The sequence below is a fragment of the Colletotrichum abscissum genome, assembly GCF_030869225.1.
Source record: "Colletotrichum abscissum strain IMI 504890 chromosome Unknown Scaffold_7.1, whole genome shotgun sequence".
Taxonomy (NCBI): Eukaryota; Fungi; Ascomycota; class Sordariomycetes; order Glomerellales; family Glomerellaceae; genus Colletotrichum; species Colletotrichum abscissum.
In genome coordinates this window covers 250562-268994 of record NW_026850514.1, presented here as the reverse complement: position 1 = coordinate 268994, position 18433 = coordinate 250562, and the positions used below count along the sequence as shown (strand labels likewise).

Genomic DNA, 18433 nt, shown 5'->3' with positions numbered 1-18433 from the left:
CAACCAGCACAATCCGAGTCTTCCATCGATCGTTAGAGCAGAGAAAAGGATGCGAAAAAACTTATGAAACCATTGCATATTCTGTAATAAAGCTATCATTCTCACAATAAGATCAACTTAGTATTGGCTTGGATCGTCCGGGCCGCCGTGAAGTTGCCGGTTGGGGCCTACCCTTGCACTCAATCAGGCCCCACTCGGCGTCCGTTTTCTTTCCGAAGGTGCTCGGAGCTTACGGATGTGGCAGAACACCGCATCCCGTGTGCTTGTTTCAGCGGCATCAATGGTTACTATATAATCTAATATTTGGATATAGGCTGACGCCTATCAATTGATCGAGTCAATTTCGTACTGACTCTCTCAGTACCACAATGGCGTTCGGAATTCCTTCAATCATGACAACCCTTGCTCCCTACCATATCATCTCTTACGGGACACTACTCGGCACGTCACTGTTTCAGACGTTTATCAACACCAAAATCTGCTATCTCGAACTTCCCAAGTCCGCATTCACTACATTACAGAAGCGCCTGTTTCCGATATACTTCCGATGCCAGGCACTTCTCCTTGTCTTGACAGTCCTCACGTTCCCCCCTCATGGCCTAACATCCTTGTTCAAGGTGAAGAGCAACTGGATCCCGCTCATGGTTGCGGGGGTAGCATCCTTGGCGAACCTGCTCGTCTACGGGCCGAGGTCTAGACAGGCGATGATTGATCGCACGCATCAAGGTGAGCCCGGCCAACACGTTCTTACTACCATTCCTCTCTTCATATCTAACACCGAAAAGAAACACGCGATGCGAGACGTCCTGGGGATGTCGATGAACCGAGTCCAGACATGCTTGCTGTAAGAAGACGGTTTTCAAGAAACCACGCAATGAGCATTCACCTCAACCTCGTCGCGGTCATCGCGATGTTGTGGTACGGTTTCAGCCTGGCATCTCGCATCCACATTGAAGTAGATTCATAAATGCGGCTTTGTGGGTACTACTGCTAGATTCAAGATTGATCTCCTTCCCTGTACCTCACTATCTCAGCATGTACACATGCGCCTTACGTAGACTTAACGCGTAGCCACGAATTAACGGTCTCTCAACTCCTTTGAAATGTTCCTAGTAGCTGGATGATTTGATCGTTAGCTGCGCAGACCTGGGGTAAACTGGGTGTTGCTAGTGCCCTAGAAAAAAGCACTGTAGCGCATGAGTAATGCTAGCCGCAGCCGAGAGCCCGCGGTGTTTTGTGACTTACTTCTCCACATTTCGGTAGTAAAATCTAGTCACCTCGGCTTCTTCAATCTTCAAGCTGGCGACGCCTCCGAAAGAACACACCGTTGACATCGAATAACCTCGCCGACTTGCGAATTACGTGCGCTCATCCACCTGAGATTTGACTTTGGGATAATGAGCGGAAATTCCTCTTCGACTAGTGCTGTGAAGCCTGGGATTGATCGCGCTCGCGTGGCTTGCAAAGCGTGCAGGTCCAGACGGGTCAAATGTGACGCAGGGGACGCTCATCCCTGCTGGCAATGCCGGACACGCCAAATCCCTTGCGAGCTTGTAGAGTCAAGGAGGGGCAAGTAGGTGTTTTCGCCCAGCCCGATGCAAGTCCTTTAATGCAAAGAAGCTCACGACGCGCCAGATATATCCGTAAAAAGCGCAACTTGCAACGCAATGAACATGAACCCCAGGCTCAATCTTCACAAGTACAGCCCGGGAGAAATGAGCGGGGCTTAGTAGAGCAAGAGACGGAAGCCCCGACTGAAGTTTTCATCGAAGACAGCAGCTTCACTAACAGCCCCGTCACGTCCGATGGGATTAGTAACGATGGCCAACTCCAACCAAGTCAAACACAGAGAAATCAAAGGCAACATCCTTGTTCGGTAGATTTGAGTCTATCTTACATCGTCGAGGTTGTCCACAGACCAAAAGATGGCTCAACCGAGCCCGTCAAAGTCCACTATCCTATCCCGGCTTGCATCGCAGACCAGTCTGCCTACAATCATGTACCCAAGGTCATAGAGACGATTTCTCTTCAAGAGGCGCTCACAATGCCGGCTCCAGAAATCGCGGACCAGCTCATCCGTCCTTTCTTCGAGATCATGCATGTAGCGTACCCCGTGTTCGACCGAGAGAACTTCTCACGACAGTACCGTCAAGGCCAGGCATCGCCTCTAGTCCTGCAGGCTATGTTCCTCCTCGGTTTCACGGTATGCGATGACAGTCTCATCGAGGAAGCTGGCTTTACTGATCGAGCTACGGCGAGGAGAACGCATTATCTTCGCGCCAAAGCTCTTTACGATGCGGAGTACGAGAGTGATCACATGAATCTTGTGGCTGTTATGCTGCTTCTAGGTTTCTGGTGGGCTGGCCCGGAAGACCAAAAGGATAATTGCTACTGGGTCAATTGTGCCGCGACTATGGCTCAGTCTCTCGGCATGCACAGGTCGTATGTTGCAACTAGCCTATTGCCTTTCTCTCAATCAACAGTGGATGCTCATAATGTTCAGGGTGTCACACTCGGCCTTGAGTCCACGGATACGATCACTTAGGAAGAGGATTTGGTGGGCCATCTACGTAAGTCCAATACCTATATAGGTTACTTGGCAGACTGAAGTTGATCATCGCATTCTCTTAGACCCGCGATAGACACACCTCTGCAGCATTCGGCCGACCATGTCGGATCCGTGATGAGGACTGCGACATAGAGCCTTTAACCGAGGAGGACTTTGAGTTCGATAAGAACGGCGATGAAAGACTGATACCAGCTCAGCACAAGTACCACGTAGCATATGTCATGGAGATGGCGAAACTGACTACAATATGTGAGCGTCTGCCCTCGAGTCTAGACTGATGACCTCTCAACCTATTCCGGTGCGAACCTAACATACCTTCATAGTGGGAGATATAATAGTCGCTGAGTTCAGCCCACGTCGTGCTATGATTGAGAAGTACGAAGCCAAGTCGCTGAAGAAAGAGCTCCGCCGATGGAATTCAAGTCTGCCGGCGCACCTGAGTCCAGCGCCGCTCGATGGCTCGCTCGGCGCTTCATTCTGGGCTAGCATGGTTCAGTTCACTTATCAGTAAATGCCCTGAACTCATCTTAAAATGGAAATCCTGGGTTGACGCTCTATAGATACTGCCATATCCTCCTGTTCAGACCGAAGGCTATCGATAACCTCACGCCAGCAGAGTCAGAAAGAGACAAGCAAGCTCGCATGGCAGCGGACGCCATCACTCGCAATGCAGAAGACCTACTCGCTGCTGAGACTATCAGATCCGCACAGATCCATCTGTAAGAACTACCTAAATGAGGCTTGTAATGCCGACTTCTGACAGTATCCAGTGTCCCGACATTATTTGGCGCTCTTTCCATCCATACCATCGTCATTTGCCGCAAAGACCCAATCCGCCGGCAACTAGCCGAAAACAAATCACGGCAATGCTTGCTGGCGTTGAGTCAACTGTCGAAGTCCTGGCCTGTCAGGTTATGGATATCAAAATCGTTCGTCAGTCTGATGAGAAGACTTACCGGTCAGGGGTCCATCGTCAACGTGACATCTAGCATCGTGAGTACTCTCGGTTTTTCCTCGGCACTACGTCATTCTATAGCGTGCAAGTCCTAACGGGAGTCGAAGCATGGCCCAAACTACCGAACATTTGCCCCGCAGTACGCGGGCGAAGAAGGCAATCCAGCTGTATTAAGTTCGTTCCGTGGCAGTGACGGAGTCTTGGATTCTGCAGGCCTCAATCCATCCCAGCCCGAGGCACCATCGGGAACTGAGAGCTCTCATCAGGCAACTGATCAGATGTTTTATGACACTTTCTGGGCGGACTACCTGGATAACACTTTTGATGTTGATCTTCTCATACACTCTCATTCGGGCTTTCCTAGCAATCCTGCCGGGCAGCAATGAAAGACTATTGATTAGATAATTGAGTTGAAGAGAATCCGCTGGAAATTCTGTAGTACTACCATACGACAGTTTATTATTAAGATCAAGCACAAGAAGTAAAGTGTAATCATCAGTGTTCGTGCAATAGACGAACCAATGCTCCCTGGTTTGGTTTGGTGAAAATCCACGCTTAACTATATTTGGGTTCCATCAAAGGGTGTTCCTTTTATGTACAAGTTCATATCTTGCTATATCGAAATCGAAATGAAGGAAAAACTGCTGGATCGGTTTATGTCCTTGTACTGGGCAATTATATACTCTTGACGAACGGCGCTCTACATTGGTTGAACGTAGCACTGAGTAGGTCGTCTGATCTGGGCATCTGTCGACCCATATGTGCTCAGGCGACTCTCAAGCTCAGGGAACTCGAAGCTGAGAAGAAGCATGCTTATCATAAACTTCATTTCCAATAACGCAATTTTCCTTCCGAAACAACCTCTCGCACCGGTTGAGAACGGCAAGGATGGGCCCGCAATAGCGTTGAATGTGCCATCGGAGCGCATCCATCTTTCCGGCACAAACTGATCTAGGGGTGCCAAGTTGGTGTCCCAGCGTTTGGATTTTCGCTCACTGCCGTACTCTGTATAGTATTCCTGTAAATAAGAGGGTCCACCTGTAACTAGGAGAACGGGGGTCCCAGCCGGGATGTTGACTCCTAGGATCTGGCACCCAGTGATCGTCTCTCTGAAAGCCACAGGGCCAGGGTACGATACACGGAGGACCTCGGCAATGAACGCATCCAAGTATGGCACATCTGTTGAAGCGATATCAGAAGCAGTTGGGAGTCCAGGTTTATCGAGCCCGAAAGCGTCAACGAGGGCGCTTCTCAGGCGTGCTTGTACAGCCTGGTTGTCTGCCAGGTGCTTCAACGCCCATCCGAGCCCGGCACTTGTTGTCTCATGGCCAAAGATGAGGAACTGGAATAACTCGTCCCTTATCTGGCCTTGAGTTGAGGGGTCGATGTAGAACATCGAGTTTCTTTTCAAGACTTCATGTAAGCCACATCTCGGATGTCTCTGGTCTCCATTTTGACTCTGGATGCGAACAAGCGCAGCATTGATCTCATAGTTGAGGATGTTTGTGACGGCAGCCTGGGCACGGCGAAAGTATGAGAGCTGGCCTATAACCCACTTCGACAGACGCACACTGATGCTCGTCGTCACCCAGTTGAGACATTGGAGCAAGATTTCCATTGAGTGAACCAACAGTGGCCCATCCCTGCATGGTCCAAGATCTCCTTTGTTTAGTGATTGCGCTTTAGGGTTTACTTTTTGTATCTCTTGTTGGAGCATGCCAAGGTCTAAGCCCAATGAGATTGCGCCAATGGCGTCTAGAGCGGTTGATTTGAGGTCATCTGTGGCTCTGAACGGTTGTTGGTTGTTGGCCTTGGACCTGAGCTTCCATAAGTCGATGAGTCGTGATATGGACTCATGGAACCTGGGAGCAGCGACCTCATGGAGGAACTGCGATGAAGAAACAACGCCCCATAAGCGTCGTTGAGACTTCAACTTGTCATTTGTCTTCATACTGAACGTTGCGTTCGGCATGATGAAGCCAAACATGTCGTGGATGAGCGATGCCCTGTCCATCTCACCCAGTTTCCTCATGGCAATTTCCTCGATTTCTGGTAGGTCGGCCAGAATCACAGTGGGTCTCCTGAGGGAGAAGGTCGGGAGGAATATCTGCACGATCGGTGACTTGAGATCGAGTGATTCCCGAGAAAACCAGCTGAATGCTTCACCGCTCAGGAGCCAGTAAGTGCCGAGGGGGGCGAGGTGTCCCGCTGGCATCCATCGCCATCTCCGTTTGTAAGGGATGCCCGGGATTGGGGGCGGAACCGTCAGGTGGATGATGAGAAGGTAGAATGAGAGTGAGACACCGACGACCAATGCCAAGGTTGTCTTCTGGATGTCGATAATGGGGGTCAAGCCCCAGAATGCTCCACTGCCGGGCATTTTTGGAGGATGGAGATGCTGGTATCAAACATGGTGAAGTTGGAAGAAAAATGGGTGTACGACCACCTGAAATGGAAATACGGATTTCCAGGTTGACAATGTCCAACTGACTTGCTGCAGACAATCACAAAGGAGCAAATTGTCAGTGGCGTCCTCGGCGAAGGCCCCAAATTGTGACTAGGCAACAGCAAACTCAATAGAGGGGCTTTTTAGCGGCTGCGCGGTGAGATATCGATGCTGTCAACATCATAAGCGCTTGTCTTAGAGTGACAGCACGTAGGCTGAACGAGGATTGTTTCATTGGTTGGTTTTGCCCAGCGATTGGCTGACACGGACTTTGATGCTCAATATAGCAAGCTGATGTTTAGTCGACGCGCCTGAGTTGTGCAGCTTGCATCCTGCGCCGTAAGACGGGGTCTGGATTCGAATCCTTGTCAGCAACTTTCACAAGATTGCCGTCCGCGTGCCGAACCACACATAGGATGACCGTGGTGGTGCCCCCTCAATCTCATTCCCGCCATCCGGATTATGTGAGACCGATGGTCGGAAAGGAATTTAGCTTTTTTGGTATTCTTACTTTGTCTCCTCTGCCCACCTCAACTGTGTCGCAAAATCGAGAGGCGCTCTAGGATTGAGAGCACGATGATTAGCAGCACCGCAACACCACAACCCATCACACCTAGGCCCTCTCACGATCTCTATCCACAACTCCACATGAGTTGATCATCAGCGTCGATGGTTTAGTGGTAAAATTCTCCGTTGCCATCAAGCAGCGTCGGGGAGCCGGGGGTTCGATTCCCCCTCGACGCAATCTTTTGCATTCTACAGCGCATTAGACTTGACTCTTTTACATTTTGTTGCAATTGCTATCAAAATTTCGATGTTGCAAAGGCTTTGAACAAAATGGATTCGTAACTTCAAAGTCTTGCTACAGAGTCCTCAGTCAACATATGCTTTTGGACCTTTCCTGACCCTGTACGAGGAAAGCTCCCGACAAAGACAGTCTCTCTCGGAATCTTGAACCGAGCAATTAGTGACTGACAATGGCTGACCAAATCCCCGTGAGTCAGCTGAGAGTTTGGCGCTATAATGACATAGGCACGCCCGGCTTCGCCCCAGAGCTGATCGGAAACGCCCACAACTGCAACATCTAATACCCCGGGATGCTCAGCCAGTGCAGCCTCAACTTCGGCGGGATACACATTCTCTCCCCCAGATATGAACATGTTCTTGCGCCTGTCGATAAGAAAAATGTAGCCCTCCTCGTCGACCCGCCCGATGTCCCCAGTCCGAAACCAGCCGTCTTCAGTGAAGGCAACCATATTATCGTCTAGTCTATTCCAGTAGCCCGGCATGACGCTCGGGCCTGAGACCAATATCTCACCAGGCTCACCAACGGGAACTTCCTGGTCACCTCCGTCCACAACTCGGACCGCCGTCAACGGGCCCGGAAGACCCACTGAACCGGCCTTACTGCTAATGAGCTCTGCTGACAGCGGCATTCCAGAGCACGTCCCCATTTCAGTTGATCCATAGCCATCCACCATTCGGACCCCACGACCCAGCCACCACTTGATCCTAGCTGGAGGGTTGGGCGCACCACCAGTAAAGAGGGCTTTCAAGGCTGACCATGCTGATGGGTTGAAATTTGATGCGCCGGCAAGAGCCTCGGCCATCTGAGGCACGCAAAAGTAGTGAGTGACGCCGAGTCCGGCATCGCTCAGGCGGACATTGGTTGTTTCCGGTTGAAATTTGGAAGAGACGATGAAGGTGCCACCTCTCATGAGCGAGGGCCATATCTGGGCGACGAGCCCCATGAAGTGGAACATGGGACCGTCGCACAAGAAGACGCTCCCCGTATCGACTTCTGTCAAAATGCTAAAATTGAATGTCGTCGCCAAGATACTCTGACCGGTCAACATAACCCCCTTGGGCGCCCCAGAGGTTCCGGATGTGTAAAGAATGATGCACGTCTCGTGCAAAGGCCGCGCTTCCAGCCGAGGGCCAGGCTCTGCGGCATCCACGCTCGCACAGAATGTCAAAAACCCAATGTGGCGACAGCCAAGAGGCAGTTCCGGTGGATCGTCGTGATCTGTGAAGAGAATGGTCGGGGTGCAGTCGGCCAACAGCTTCGCGAGCTCGGGCCGGGCGAGGCGCCAGTTCAGCGGGACATGGATTGCGCCCAGCCTCATCAGTGCTTGTTGCAGAATGATCTGATGGACATTATTGACCGATACGGTCGCCACTCTGTCACCGATCTGGACCCCATGCTCGGATAGGACCGCGGTTGCGCGTTGGATGTCGGCGTTGAGTTCCGCATACGTCCACCGGCGGTTGGTTGCGAGGTCGATGCAGGCCAGACCGTTCGGCCGTAAGCGTGCATGCAGTTGCACTGGGTCCGGAGCGTGGAATTCCATCAGTGCGCTGACGTCTCTGTATCAAAAGCTTGAAAGTCTAGAAAAGGTTGAATAATTAGAATGGGGTATGTTGTACGGCGTTGGGCTCTTATTGACGAACCGTAGTTTCGGTGTAGATATCTTCAGCGAGGATTGCAATGTGACTTCTGAGAGGGAGTCGCCGCGAATGAACGTCACTTCGTCAACAACCCCTGCCGTATATGATGGCGTGTTGATGATTGGAGCGTCAGATACAACAGCCGGTTTTCCGCAAGGTGAAGTCAGTATGGGGGGGCGTTTTGACACAGAAGAAAACGTGTCGGATTGTGAAGACTTCGCCGAGAGTCCTCCTTGTTGATTATATTAACAATTTGCCTTTTACCAATAGTTAGTTGAGACAACGAACGCCCGGTGATGTTCGGAGTTGTTTCCAGGTTTTTGTTCTTCAACTCCGGTCACTGTATCTGCCAACGTGCAGGAACCTATCTGCTCCATATCTTGCAACCCATTCGGTATGCGGACACGGGGAGTCGGATCCTCCCTCGCCAGCATGCAGGTCGCAAATGGTGTGGGTGGGGGACAACCACCAAGACACTGTGCCGTACAACTCTTGATCCTTCGCATCCTACCGATGTTGTGCTGCAGCTCGACAAACCACGCATTCCTCCCATTTTGGAAAAAATGTCATAGGGGTTCATCCCGCAAGAAGATGGTGTGTTGACGTATTCTTTTCGACACTTACCACCAACAAGTCTGCACAGTGCATATTTGTGGACTCAGCAGCCAACGAAGGGGCAGATTTCACCTCAGCTTTGGTGAGAACTTTGAAGGATATCCACCACACTGAAGTCCCGTCTGACCTAAGATATGGAACGCCGTCGGGTTATAAGCTTAATGCGGTTGGATCGTTGGGTCAACTTCGTGTTCCTGCTGTGCCGTACCTCTCCCGACCGAATCAGCTTCATGAATATCACAGGCCACATGAACAGATGTGCGGACCTCGGAAGTTTCCTTTACGTACCGATTCGCGATGATGACTGTAGGTGTAGGGAGCCCCGGACAAGAACCAATGTAATCAAGTTTTCCTGAATTAGCCGCCAACTCTTTGCATGCCTAGATTGACGCTATTGGAATGTCAAAGGCTGATTCACTCTTGGACTCATAGCCTCGAAGTAAGCCATGTCTCTTATTTCGGTAACAATCTAGCAGATTTTGTCACGACTGAACCACAGAGTTGCCAGAAAAGCCCGCATATAATCAAGCATTGTGCCTGTTGTCGCTTTTATGGGTAGGACGCAGTGAGTATGGAAAGGGGACTGTACTATCAATCTCTACACATCGACTTGACACCATGACCAATAGCACCAAACCCCCAATGAATGGTTTTTGCAATGAGACCCATCAAGAGCCCTGTCTGTATGAGCCCATCGCAATCATAGGCATGGGCATGAGACTCCCAGGACGCGTCCATAACGCTACCGACTACTGGGACCTCCTCGTCAACGGCAGAAGCGGACGCTGTCGAGTTCCAAAGAGTCGTTACAACATCGACACCTGGTATGGCAGTGGAAAAGCTGCCCACGTTCCCAGCGAGTTTGGCTATTTTCTCGATGACATCAACCTGGCCCATGTAGACCCAAGCTTCTGGTCTTTCACAAAGCAGGAGGCCGAACTCATGGACCCCCGGCAACGTCTATTCCTCGAAGTTGCTTATGAAGCCCTTGAGAATTCAGGTTCCACGAGATGGAGAGGCTACGATGTTGGGGTCTACGTTGGAACCATGGGAGAAGACTGGAGTCAGCTGGAGTCTCGCGACAGTCAAAGCCTCCAACAGGTTCGACCTGATGTGTATGGAGACTATATCATTGCCAATCGGGCGTCGTATGAGTTTGATCTTACAGGACCGAGGTAAGTCTCTTACCATGGTTTATCTCTTATGATTTCTCACAACATCTCCAGCGTCGTTGTTCGAACTGCATGTTCCGCATCTCTTGTTGCACTGCATCAGGCATGCCAAGACCTCCACAGCGGAGACTGTTCATCTGCCATAGTTGGGGGTGTCAACCTCATCCTCAGCCCTAAGGACACCATTATAATGCAGCAAAACGGAGTGCTGTCTCCGTCAGCAGCATGCAAAAGCTTCGACGCCGAAGCCGATGGATTTGCACGCGGTGAAGGCGTCTCTGCCATTTACATCAAGAAGGTGTCGGATGCAGTACGCGATGGCGATCCTATCAGGGCAGTTATTCGGTCAACCTGCACTGCGGGAAATGGCAGAACCCTAGGACTGACGACGCCGAACCCTGAAATACACGAAAGGCTCATGAGAAGGGGACACAAGATGGCTGGGATCACCGACTTGTCCAAGACCGCGATGGTAGAGTGTCACGGAACTGGTACTTTTGTAAGTTTATTGCAGGAACTTTTGAAGACATGTCAACTTGGCTAAGTATATGTTTTCATGCTTAGGTTGGGGATCCCCTGGAAGTCAGTGCAGTGGCCAACGTCTGGGGTGATCACGGTATCTATATCGGCTCAGTAAGCAATTGAAAGCCATGGAAAATCTTTCGAGATCGGTTACTTACAAGATCTATTAGGTCAAGCCAAACATCGGTCACGGCGAAGGGGCTTCTGGGCTCTCCAGCGTGATCAAGATGGTTCTGGCATTGGAGAACTCCACCATACCACCAAACATCAACTTCAAGACTCCTAATCCTCAAAGTAAGTGACATCAAAATGCAACACCACTGAAAGCAGTTACTGATCAAAACTTTGACTCAAGTTCCATGGAAGAGTGCCAAACTCAGAGTTCCCACAGAGCCTATACCCTGGCCAACTGGTAAAGATCAGCGGGTCTCAATCAACAGCTTTGGTATCGGTGGTTCGAATGCTCATGTGAGTATCCAATTTGATGGATGTAGAATTTCTATCAAGAATTTGGAGCTGACAACTTGGTTTCCGTAGGTGTTGCTGGAATCTGCCTCATGCTTTGGCATATCAACTTCCAGTCTAACGAACGGCCTGAGCGCAGGAACTAACGTTCCAAAACACCAACTCTTGCCACTTTCCGCCACACATCCTGAGTCAATCAGTGCTATGGGCCACAAGATTCAGAGTTATTTGAGTCACAACCCTGCAAGCTTGGGCGACGTCGCACACTCGTTAGCATCTCACCGAGAGACACACCCATATCGAGCTTTCTGTGTGACCGACGGTAGCAATCCCTTTCAGGTTTCATCAGTTGTTAAAGCAACACCGGCCTCGCCAGATGTAGTCTGGGTATTTACGGGTCAAGGAGCCCAATGGGCTCAAATGGGCAAAGAACTTCTAGAGCAAGAGGGGTTGTTCAAAGACAGGATCGATGCCATGGGTGGAGTTCTTGCAGGTCTTCCAGATCCTCCACCATGGACACTACGAGGTTGGTACTGTCTACAAAACTTGCTGAAACCCAACTGATAACCTGAAACTCTCAGAATTACTATCTGCCCCGAAAGGAGAGAGCCGCCTCCATGAAGCAGAGTTTTCGCAGCCATGCTTAGTTGCGATCCAAGTCGCGCTCGTCGACTTACTTCGCTCATGGGACGTTACGCCAGCTGCAGTAGTGGGCCATTCTTCCGGCGAGACCGCTGCTGCCTATGCGGCTGGTGCAATTACAGCTGAAGAGGCTATTTTGATCGCCTATCACCGCGGTCAGATCACTCGTCTCATCAAAGCTGCACACAACGGCAGCATGGCAGCAGTTGGTCTCGGCAGGAAACAGATTGAGCGGTTTCTTCGCCCAGGTGTCATCATCGGCTGTGATAACTCTCCGTCCAATGTCACGCTGTCAGGCGAGAGCGATGTTCTTGAGGAGATTCTGCTGGAGCTCAGCTCTAAGCACCCGGATGTTCTCGCCCGGAAGCTCCGCGTTGAGTGCGGATACCACTCTCGTGAGTTCATGTCATACCGCTCCCGGTTTCGTATCGTGATCGCCGGACTGATATCTGCCACAGATCATATGAAGACCGCCGCCGCAGGTTTTACATCCCGTCTGGAGGGACTGCTTCAGAACAAGAAGCCGCGAATCCCGTTCTATTCGTCTGTGACAGGAGAGAAGAACACAGACATGTCTCATACATACTGGGTTCTCAACGTCATCTCGCCTGTTCTGTTCAATACAGCGGTACAGGGAGTCCTAGACGATTTCAAATCTCCAATTTTCGTCGAGATTGGCCCTCACTCCGCCCTTGCCGGGCCTATCCGTCAAATCCTGAACTTCAATGACATGCCTGCCCAATACATACCGACGCTGGTGCGCAATCAGGATGCCGTTTCAGCCGTTCTGAAGACCGGAGGGGAGCTCTGGTTGGCTAGCATCAATATCAATATGACTGCCGTCAACCCACCTGGACAGCTTCTAACAGATCTTCCGACATATCCATGGCACTACGATGAGGAGTTTTGGCAAGAAAGTAGACTTTCTCGCAGTTGGCGCTTCAGAACTTTCGACCATCACGAACTTCTCGGCTCTCGCGTCGAAGAGATTTCGGACGCCTGCCCCGCTTGGAGGTGTATTCTACGGCTTGAGGATGTTCCATGGCTGCAGGAACACGTCATCCGGGACAACATCACACTTCCTGCCTCTGGTTTCATTTCCATGATAGGAGAGGCTCTGAGGCAGCTTCACGGGTCCGTGGACTTTACACTGGAAGCTGTGTCCATGGAGGCAGCTTTGGTTCTCGATGAAAAGCCAGTCGAGGTTGTGACGATACTGAATCCGTCAAAGTCAAAGACTTCGAGCAACAAGAGCGTTTACGATTTCTCAATATCCTCACTTGTAGATGGGAGTGAAGTATGGGTCAGCCATGTCTTTGGCCAGTGCAAACCCGGCTCAGATCGGAGGCATGCTGTCCCTGACATGCCTATCCTACCACGTCAAGCTTCAGGAAATTCATTCTACAACACTTGGAAAAGACATGGTCTGAACTACGGTTCCAACTTCAGGGGCTTGTCCAACGTCATTTCACATGTTAGGGAAGCCAAGGCTTTTGCAACACTGGATGGCAAGCTCGCAGGCTACACCAATTCGCCCTATTCGATTCATCCAGTTACTCTCGACACAAGCATGCATGTGGCAATGATATCCGAGGCCCATGGTCTGGAGCGAAACTTCCAAGGTCTAGTTGTTCCCACTTACATCCAAGAGGTGTATGTTGCTCGACCAACCGGACAGATCAATGTTGTCGCTAGTGCCGATAACGAGGCTGAAGTAATTGCCAAGAGCAATATTGTTGGAATTTCCGATGGACAAGTCGTGATCAAGATCTCTGGCTTAGAGGTCACTCAACTCTGTGGAGTTACCAGTGACCAAGAAGCAGATGATCCTCACGCTGGTGTCGTTTTGAAGTGGATGCCAGACATTAACTTCACGAAGCTGACTCAACTATTCCGCCGTCGGGAAATGGATGCCAGTTTCAACGTTTTGAATGAACTGGTTTTGGCCTGCATCGTTGATCTGAGAACTCAGCTTCAGTTTCTTCCTGCCACCCAACCTCACTTTGTGAACTACAAGAGTTGGCTTGATGCGTCATATCGCAAGGCTATGACTGGGCGGTACGCAGATGTCCTCAACGCTTTCGACATCGCAACGATGAATCACAAGGCAAGGCTCGAGGCTATCGGTAAAATGGCAGAGTCTTGCAAGCGGACTCCTGCGTTGGACGCCTCTGTGTCGATCTTCCGCGTGCATACCTTTGGCGCAGACTGCTTCTCCGGATTGCCCCATGCGATGAAGCCACTCGCACAGCCCAGCCATTTCGATGGAGTTGCCAACCTCATAGCTGACGTAGACTTCACCGACTTTGTTCGACTTCTAGGGCACAAGAACCCAGGGTTGAGAGTTTTACACATAGGCGCGAGAGAGAGCGATGACTTGCTATCAAAGTTATTGTGTTCCAATGACATCAACGTTCCATATGGTAGCTACGTTTATACCGGCGCTTTCTCAAAACCGCCGAATTCTTTGAGAAACCGTTTCGAGTCAGCACCGGCTGTTACCTACAAGCAGTTCGTGATGGACGTAGATCTATCATCGCAGGGCTTCTCGGAAGAATCATTCGATCTCATCATCTCCGAACCTACGCTATTCTCTTTCTCGAACGCCTCCATAATCAACATGCGAAGACTGCTTAGTCCGCGAGGTCATCTGATTCTTCAACATGCGAACCCCGAATCCAACCTTCTTCGATTCGCATACGGGCTATCTACTAACTTCGATTTCGGCTACGGCTCCCTGGGCAGTCCTGACATATTGCTGAACCAACTAAGTCACGCTGGCTTCGACAATGCCTCAACCTTTACCTTCGCAGGAGAGCATGGTAGGGTCACTGTCGCCACACCATTTGCTGACTTCCCAAAAATGAGCAAGGCCAGCATCATCTGTCAAGACCCAAGTCATCATCTGGTTGTTGCAGCAACCAGCAACTTAGAATCCCGCGGTATTTGCCCACAGTTCTTTTCCCTTGGGCAGGAGCTGCCCCATGGTCAGGCCGTCGTGTGTTTGTTAGATCTGGAAGGCCCCTTCCTTCATGACATGGATAGCATCCAGTGGGAAAACCTTAAGAAGTCTTTGTCTTCTGCGCAGGATGAGAGATTCCTTTGGATCACTGCAGCCTCTCAAATTCAATGCAAAGACCCAAGGTACTCTTTGACACTGGGTGTGACCCGCAGCATCCGGAGAGAATTGTCGATTGACCTAGTCACCCTTGAACTGGAATCTTACGACGGTAGCGGATGGAATGCCATGACCACTGTCTTCGAGTCTCTTGGCGACCGAAGCAGCATTGACGGCACTAAGGCGGATTCTGAATATGTCAGCTCCGGGGGGTTGATTCAAATATGTCGGTTCCATTCTGTCAAGGTTTCCGACGACCTACGCCAGCGATGCGAGGGTGCACCCAAGGTCTTGAGGATGAAGAAGCCCGGAATTTTGCAATCTTCAACATGGGAAGAGTCAGAAGCCACGACGCTGAGCGATGATCGTGTGGAAGTCTCAGTGAAAGCTGTCAGTCTGAACGCAGAGGTACGTCAACTGAAAGATCCAGAAATGACTTGAAAGGCTCGGAACACTGACCATCATTTTAAGGACTCAAAATTCTCATCGGGTCACTTAAAAGACAGCAGCAGCGCTTGCGCCAAAATTGGCCTTGAAGGTAGTGGTGTTGTGACAGCTGTCGGGCCAAAGGCCTGTCGATTCCGAGTGGGTGATCGTGTTGCGTTTAACCTCTGTAGCTCCTTGGCCACCACAATCATCGTCCCGGAGTCTCTTTGTGCAGATATTCCACACGAAATGACATTTGAAGAGGCTGCTTCGTATCCTTACTCTTATAGCACGGTGCTTTATGGACTTATGGAGCTTGGCAGGTTGAGGAAGAACCAGGTACGCTCTTCTTGTCGAGATAAGCACATCGTTACTTGGGCATCTGCTGACTCTCTAGACTCTTCTGAATCATTCAACGCCAGGTGCTCTTGGTTTAGCTGCTATCCAAGTCGCAAAAATGGTCGGTGCAGAGGTAAGCTCCATTCGTCCATCCTCGCGCGGACCTATTTGGGATGAAAGCCTGACTCAACTCTGCCCCAGATGTTCTGCACGACGGAGAATGCGACACAAGCCCGATATCTGCAGAAGTTGTACGGTATTCCGAGCAACCGTATCTTAAGCTCCGATATCACCTCATTGGTGCCTGAGATCCTACACGAGACAAATAGCCGGGGTGTGGACATCGTCTTCAGCACGCGTCCTGAATCTATGCAGGAGAGCTGGGCATGTCTCAAGCCGTTTGGAACGATGGTACAAGTACGACATGGTGGAGATCAAATGGCGGATGCTTTGAAGAGTTGCCGCAACCGAACTTTGGTGAACATTGACCTCGAGGAAATGAGAGTTCACCAGCCCGAGGAGAGTACTCGGTAGGTCCTTGTTCCAAGACCATAATCTTGAGATCTTCCACATCCAAAGTTTGACTCACTAACATGAGACCTTGCAGTCTTCTGGAGCAGGCATTCTTGTTTCACAAGTTTGGACTCAATAAGCCCTCGCAGCCCATCACAGTCTTTCCAGCTTCTGACATACTGTCAGCTTTCAAGTACTTGCAAAGTGAATGGCGTATCGGCCAAGTTATTATCAAGATGCCCGAGAGCAACATAGAGCTCCAAGCTCTTCCCTTACGACAAAGGTTATCTCTCCGTTCGGATAGAACCTATGTCATCGTCGGCGGTCTTGGAGGATTGGGTCAAGCCACCGGAAGATTCCTCATCGAAAAGGGGGCTCGTCATTTGATATTCTTTTCCAGATCTGCCAAAGATGTCGCCCACTCAGCATATTTCAAGGAGCTTGAATTTCTAGGCTGCACGGTTCAAGCCGTTTCTGGTAGTGTCAACGAGATGACGGATGTGGTGAGGATGGTTGACTCAGCAACTACTCCAATTGCTGGGGTGTTGCACGCTGCAATGGTACTTCAGGTATGTCCCATTTCTGGCATTTTCTGATTTCTGGATAAATACTTACTATGCCCCAGGATGTTCACTTCGCCGACATGACTTTTGAGCAATGGCAGACTGCCGTCTCACCAAAAGTACAAGGAACTTGGAATCTCCACTACGCTCTCCAAGCACAGAGAGATCCTCTTGACTTCTTCTTTCTCTTCAGCTCCCTCTCGGGTTTGGGAGGACAGATTGGACAGGCCAATTATGCTGCTGGGAACGCATTCCTCGATGCATTTGTTCAGTACCGGCATTCTCAGGGTCTAGCATGTTCCGTACTTGATATTGGCATCATGGAAGACATCGGTGTTCTTGCCAGGGAGACCAATCGCCTCGAAGCTCTTCGCTTAACTTCTCAGCATTGCCTTCATGAACAGGACCTCCTTGATGCCATGGAGTTGATGATTGAGAGATCTCAAGCGAAGAAGAGGACTCATACGCACCCCTTACTGCATTCGATGGAAGGCTACTCAAATCCGAGTCAGCTTGCCATCGGAATGCGGTCTTCGTCTTCCATAAACAGAACCGGTTGGCAGCAAGATCCACGGGCCGGATTCCTAGCAAAGACTGTGTCTGTAGACGGTCCTATCGATCAGCACACATCAGAAAGTACTCTGAAAAATTATCTTCAGAGATGTGTGTTAGATCCCTCACGGCTGGAATCAGACGAGGCGAAACACTTCCTGGCTGGGGAGATTGGTGCAGCATTGCGGGGCTTCATGATGCGACAAGATGAGGACGTCGACCTGACAATTCCGCTGCAAACGGATTCCTTGGTCACAGTTGAGCTTCGAAACTGGCTGAGACAAAAAGTTGGTGTAGTCCTCAATGTTCTCGAGATGAAGAGTGCAGCGAGTGTGATCGCGCTGGGTGGTTTGGTGGCGATGAGACTTTCGGCCGTGTACAGAAATCGTATGCAAGATGTGGGCATCAGTTGAATAACGAAATTTATTCAAGGTTGAGGTTGGGCTGCTTCAGGAGGGTCTCCTATCTCAGGCACAGAAAAGAAAAGTTACTCCGAAGTTTTTGTTCGATTGCAAGACACTCTCGTTCTAAGATGAGAGTCTCTGCCAGTTACTTCAAATGATTACTATATTCCGTCTAGTCACTGCAAGGTGAGGCGGTCATGATTATCAAAGTAGTTGATGTTGAGATTTGGGGGGCATGGGGTCGGGAGCCGTGCCTAGACATCGACGCTTCACTACAACGAGAATCGACACTCGCTGTGGGTAATGGCGTAAATTTGTACGAGAATTGTTGCACAGATTCCTATTCACAAGTGATTATGATCGTGTACACCGCCCCCGGAGAGACCGGGACGGCGGGTCGGCCCTTTAGGAAATAATAAAATAAACTTCCACACTTGATAGAAGATGCCTGAGAATCCATTGCTCGTCACAAAGTTTGACCGGCTGATGTTTACAATTGAGCTCTGGGTATTAATCTCGCATCTCCATAATAGACTTTGTGATATGAGTCTATGAGTGATGTGGCGAATCATACGGTATACTACCTTACTTGATCATTGACCAATACGACGCTCAGCCCTTCGTAGGCCCCAGCCGCTCACTTGAAAGCAGATGCTAATATGAGGCCGACTGATTATATAAAGT

General features: G+C 50.3%; 6 protein-coding genes across 6 annotated transcripts; 4 read left to right on the top strand and 2 right to left on the bottom strand.

Annotated features, from left to right (window-relative positions):
• Nucleotides 1-368: 368 nt before the first annotated feature.
• CABS01_03610 (uncharacterized protein) lies at nt 369-967 on the top strand (the record flags this gene model as incomplete). The annotated part of the gene is made up of 2 exons (XM_060536985.1): nt 369-726; nt 786-967. 2 exons carry the CDS (start codon nt 369-371, stop codon nt 965-967), a joined length of 540 nt encoding a protein of 179 aa, XP_060391243.1.
• A 642-nt stretch (nt 968-1609) lies between these two features.
• On the top strand, nt 1610-3292 carry CABS01_03609 (uncharacterized protein; the record flags this gene model as incomplete). The annotated part of the gene is made up of 5 exons (XM_060536984.1): nt 1610-2442; nt 2504-2570; nt 2632-2818; nt 2893-3076; nt 3154-3292. 5 exons carry the CDS (start codon nt 1610-1612, stop codon nt 3290-3292), a joined length of 1410 nt encoding a protein of 469 aa, XP_060391242.1.
• A 932-nt stretch (nt 3293-4224) lies between these two features.
• On the bottom strand, nt 4225-5904 carry CABS01_03608 (cytochrome P450 monooxygenase; the record flags this gene model as incomplete). Its single annotated transcript, XM_060536983.1, has 1 exon — nt 4225-5904. One exon carries the CDS (start codon nt 5902-5904, stop codon nt 4225-4227), a length of 1680 nt encoding a protein of 559 aa, XP_060391241.1.
• A 917-nt stretch (nt 5905-6821) lies between these two features.
• Nucleotides 6822-8321, bottom strand: CABS01_03607 (AMP-binding enzyme; the record flags this gene model as incomplete). The annotated part of the gene is made up of 1 exon (XM_060536982.1): nt 6822-8321. The coding sequence occupies one exon, from the start codon at nt 8319-8321 to the stop codon at nt 6822-6824; it is 1500 nt and encodes a 499-aa protein (XP_060391240.1).
• An 846-nt stretch (nt 8322-9167) lies between these two features.
• Nucleotides 9168-9389, top strand: CABS01_03606 (uncharacterized protein; the record flags this gene model as incomplete). The annotated part of the gene is made up of 1 exon (XM_060536981.1): nt 9168-9389. One exon carries the CDS (start codon nt 9168-9170, stop codon nt 9387-9389), a length of 222 nt encoding a protein of 73 aa, XP_060391239.1.
• A 262-nt stretch (nt 9390-9651) lies between these two features.
• Nucleotides 9652-17758, top strand: CABS01_03605 (beta-ketoacyl synthase domain-containing protein; the record flags this gene model as incomplete). The annotated part of the gene is made up of 12 exons (XM_060536980.1): nt 9652-10208; nt 10260-10704; nt 10770-10838; nt 10898-11021; nt 11083-11195; nt 11265-11718; nt 11774-15360; nt 15424-15717; nt 15776-15850; nt 15919-16247; nt 16325-16799; nt 16856-17758. The coding sequence occupies 12 exons, from the start codon at nt 9652-9654 to the stop codon at nt 17756-17758; spliced, it is 7425 nt and encodes a 2474-aa protein (XP_060391238.1).
• Between the last annotated feature and the right edge of the window lie 675 nt (nt 17759-18433).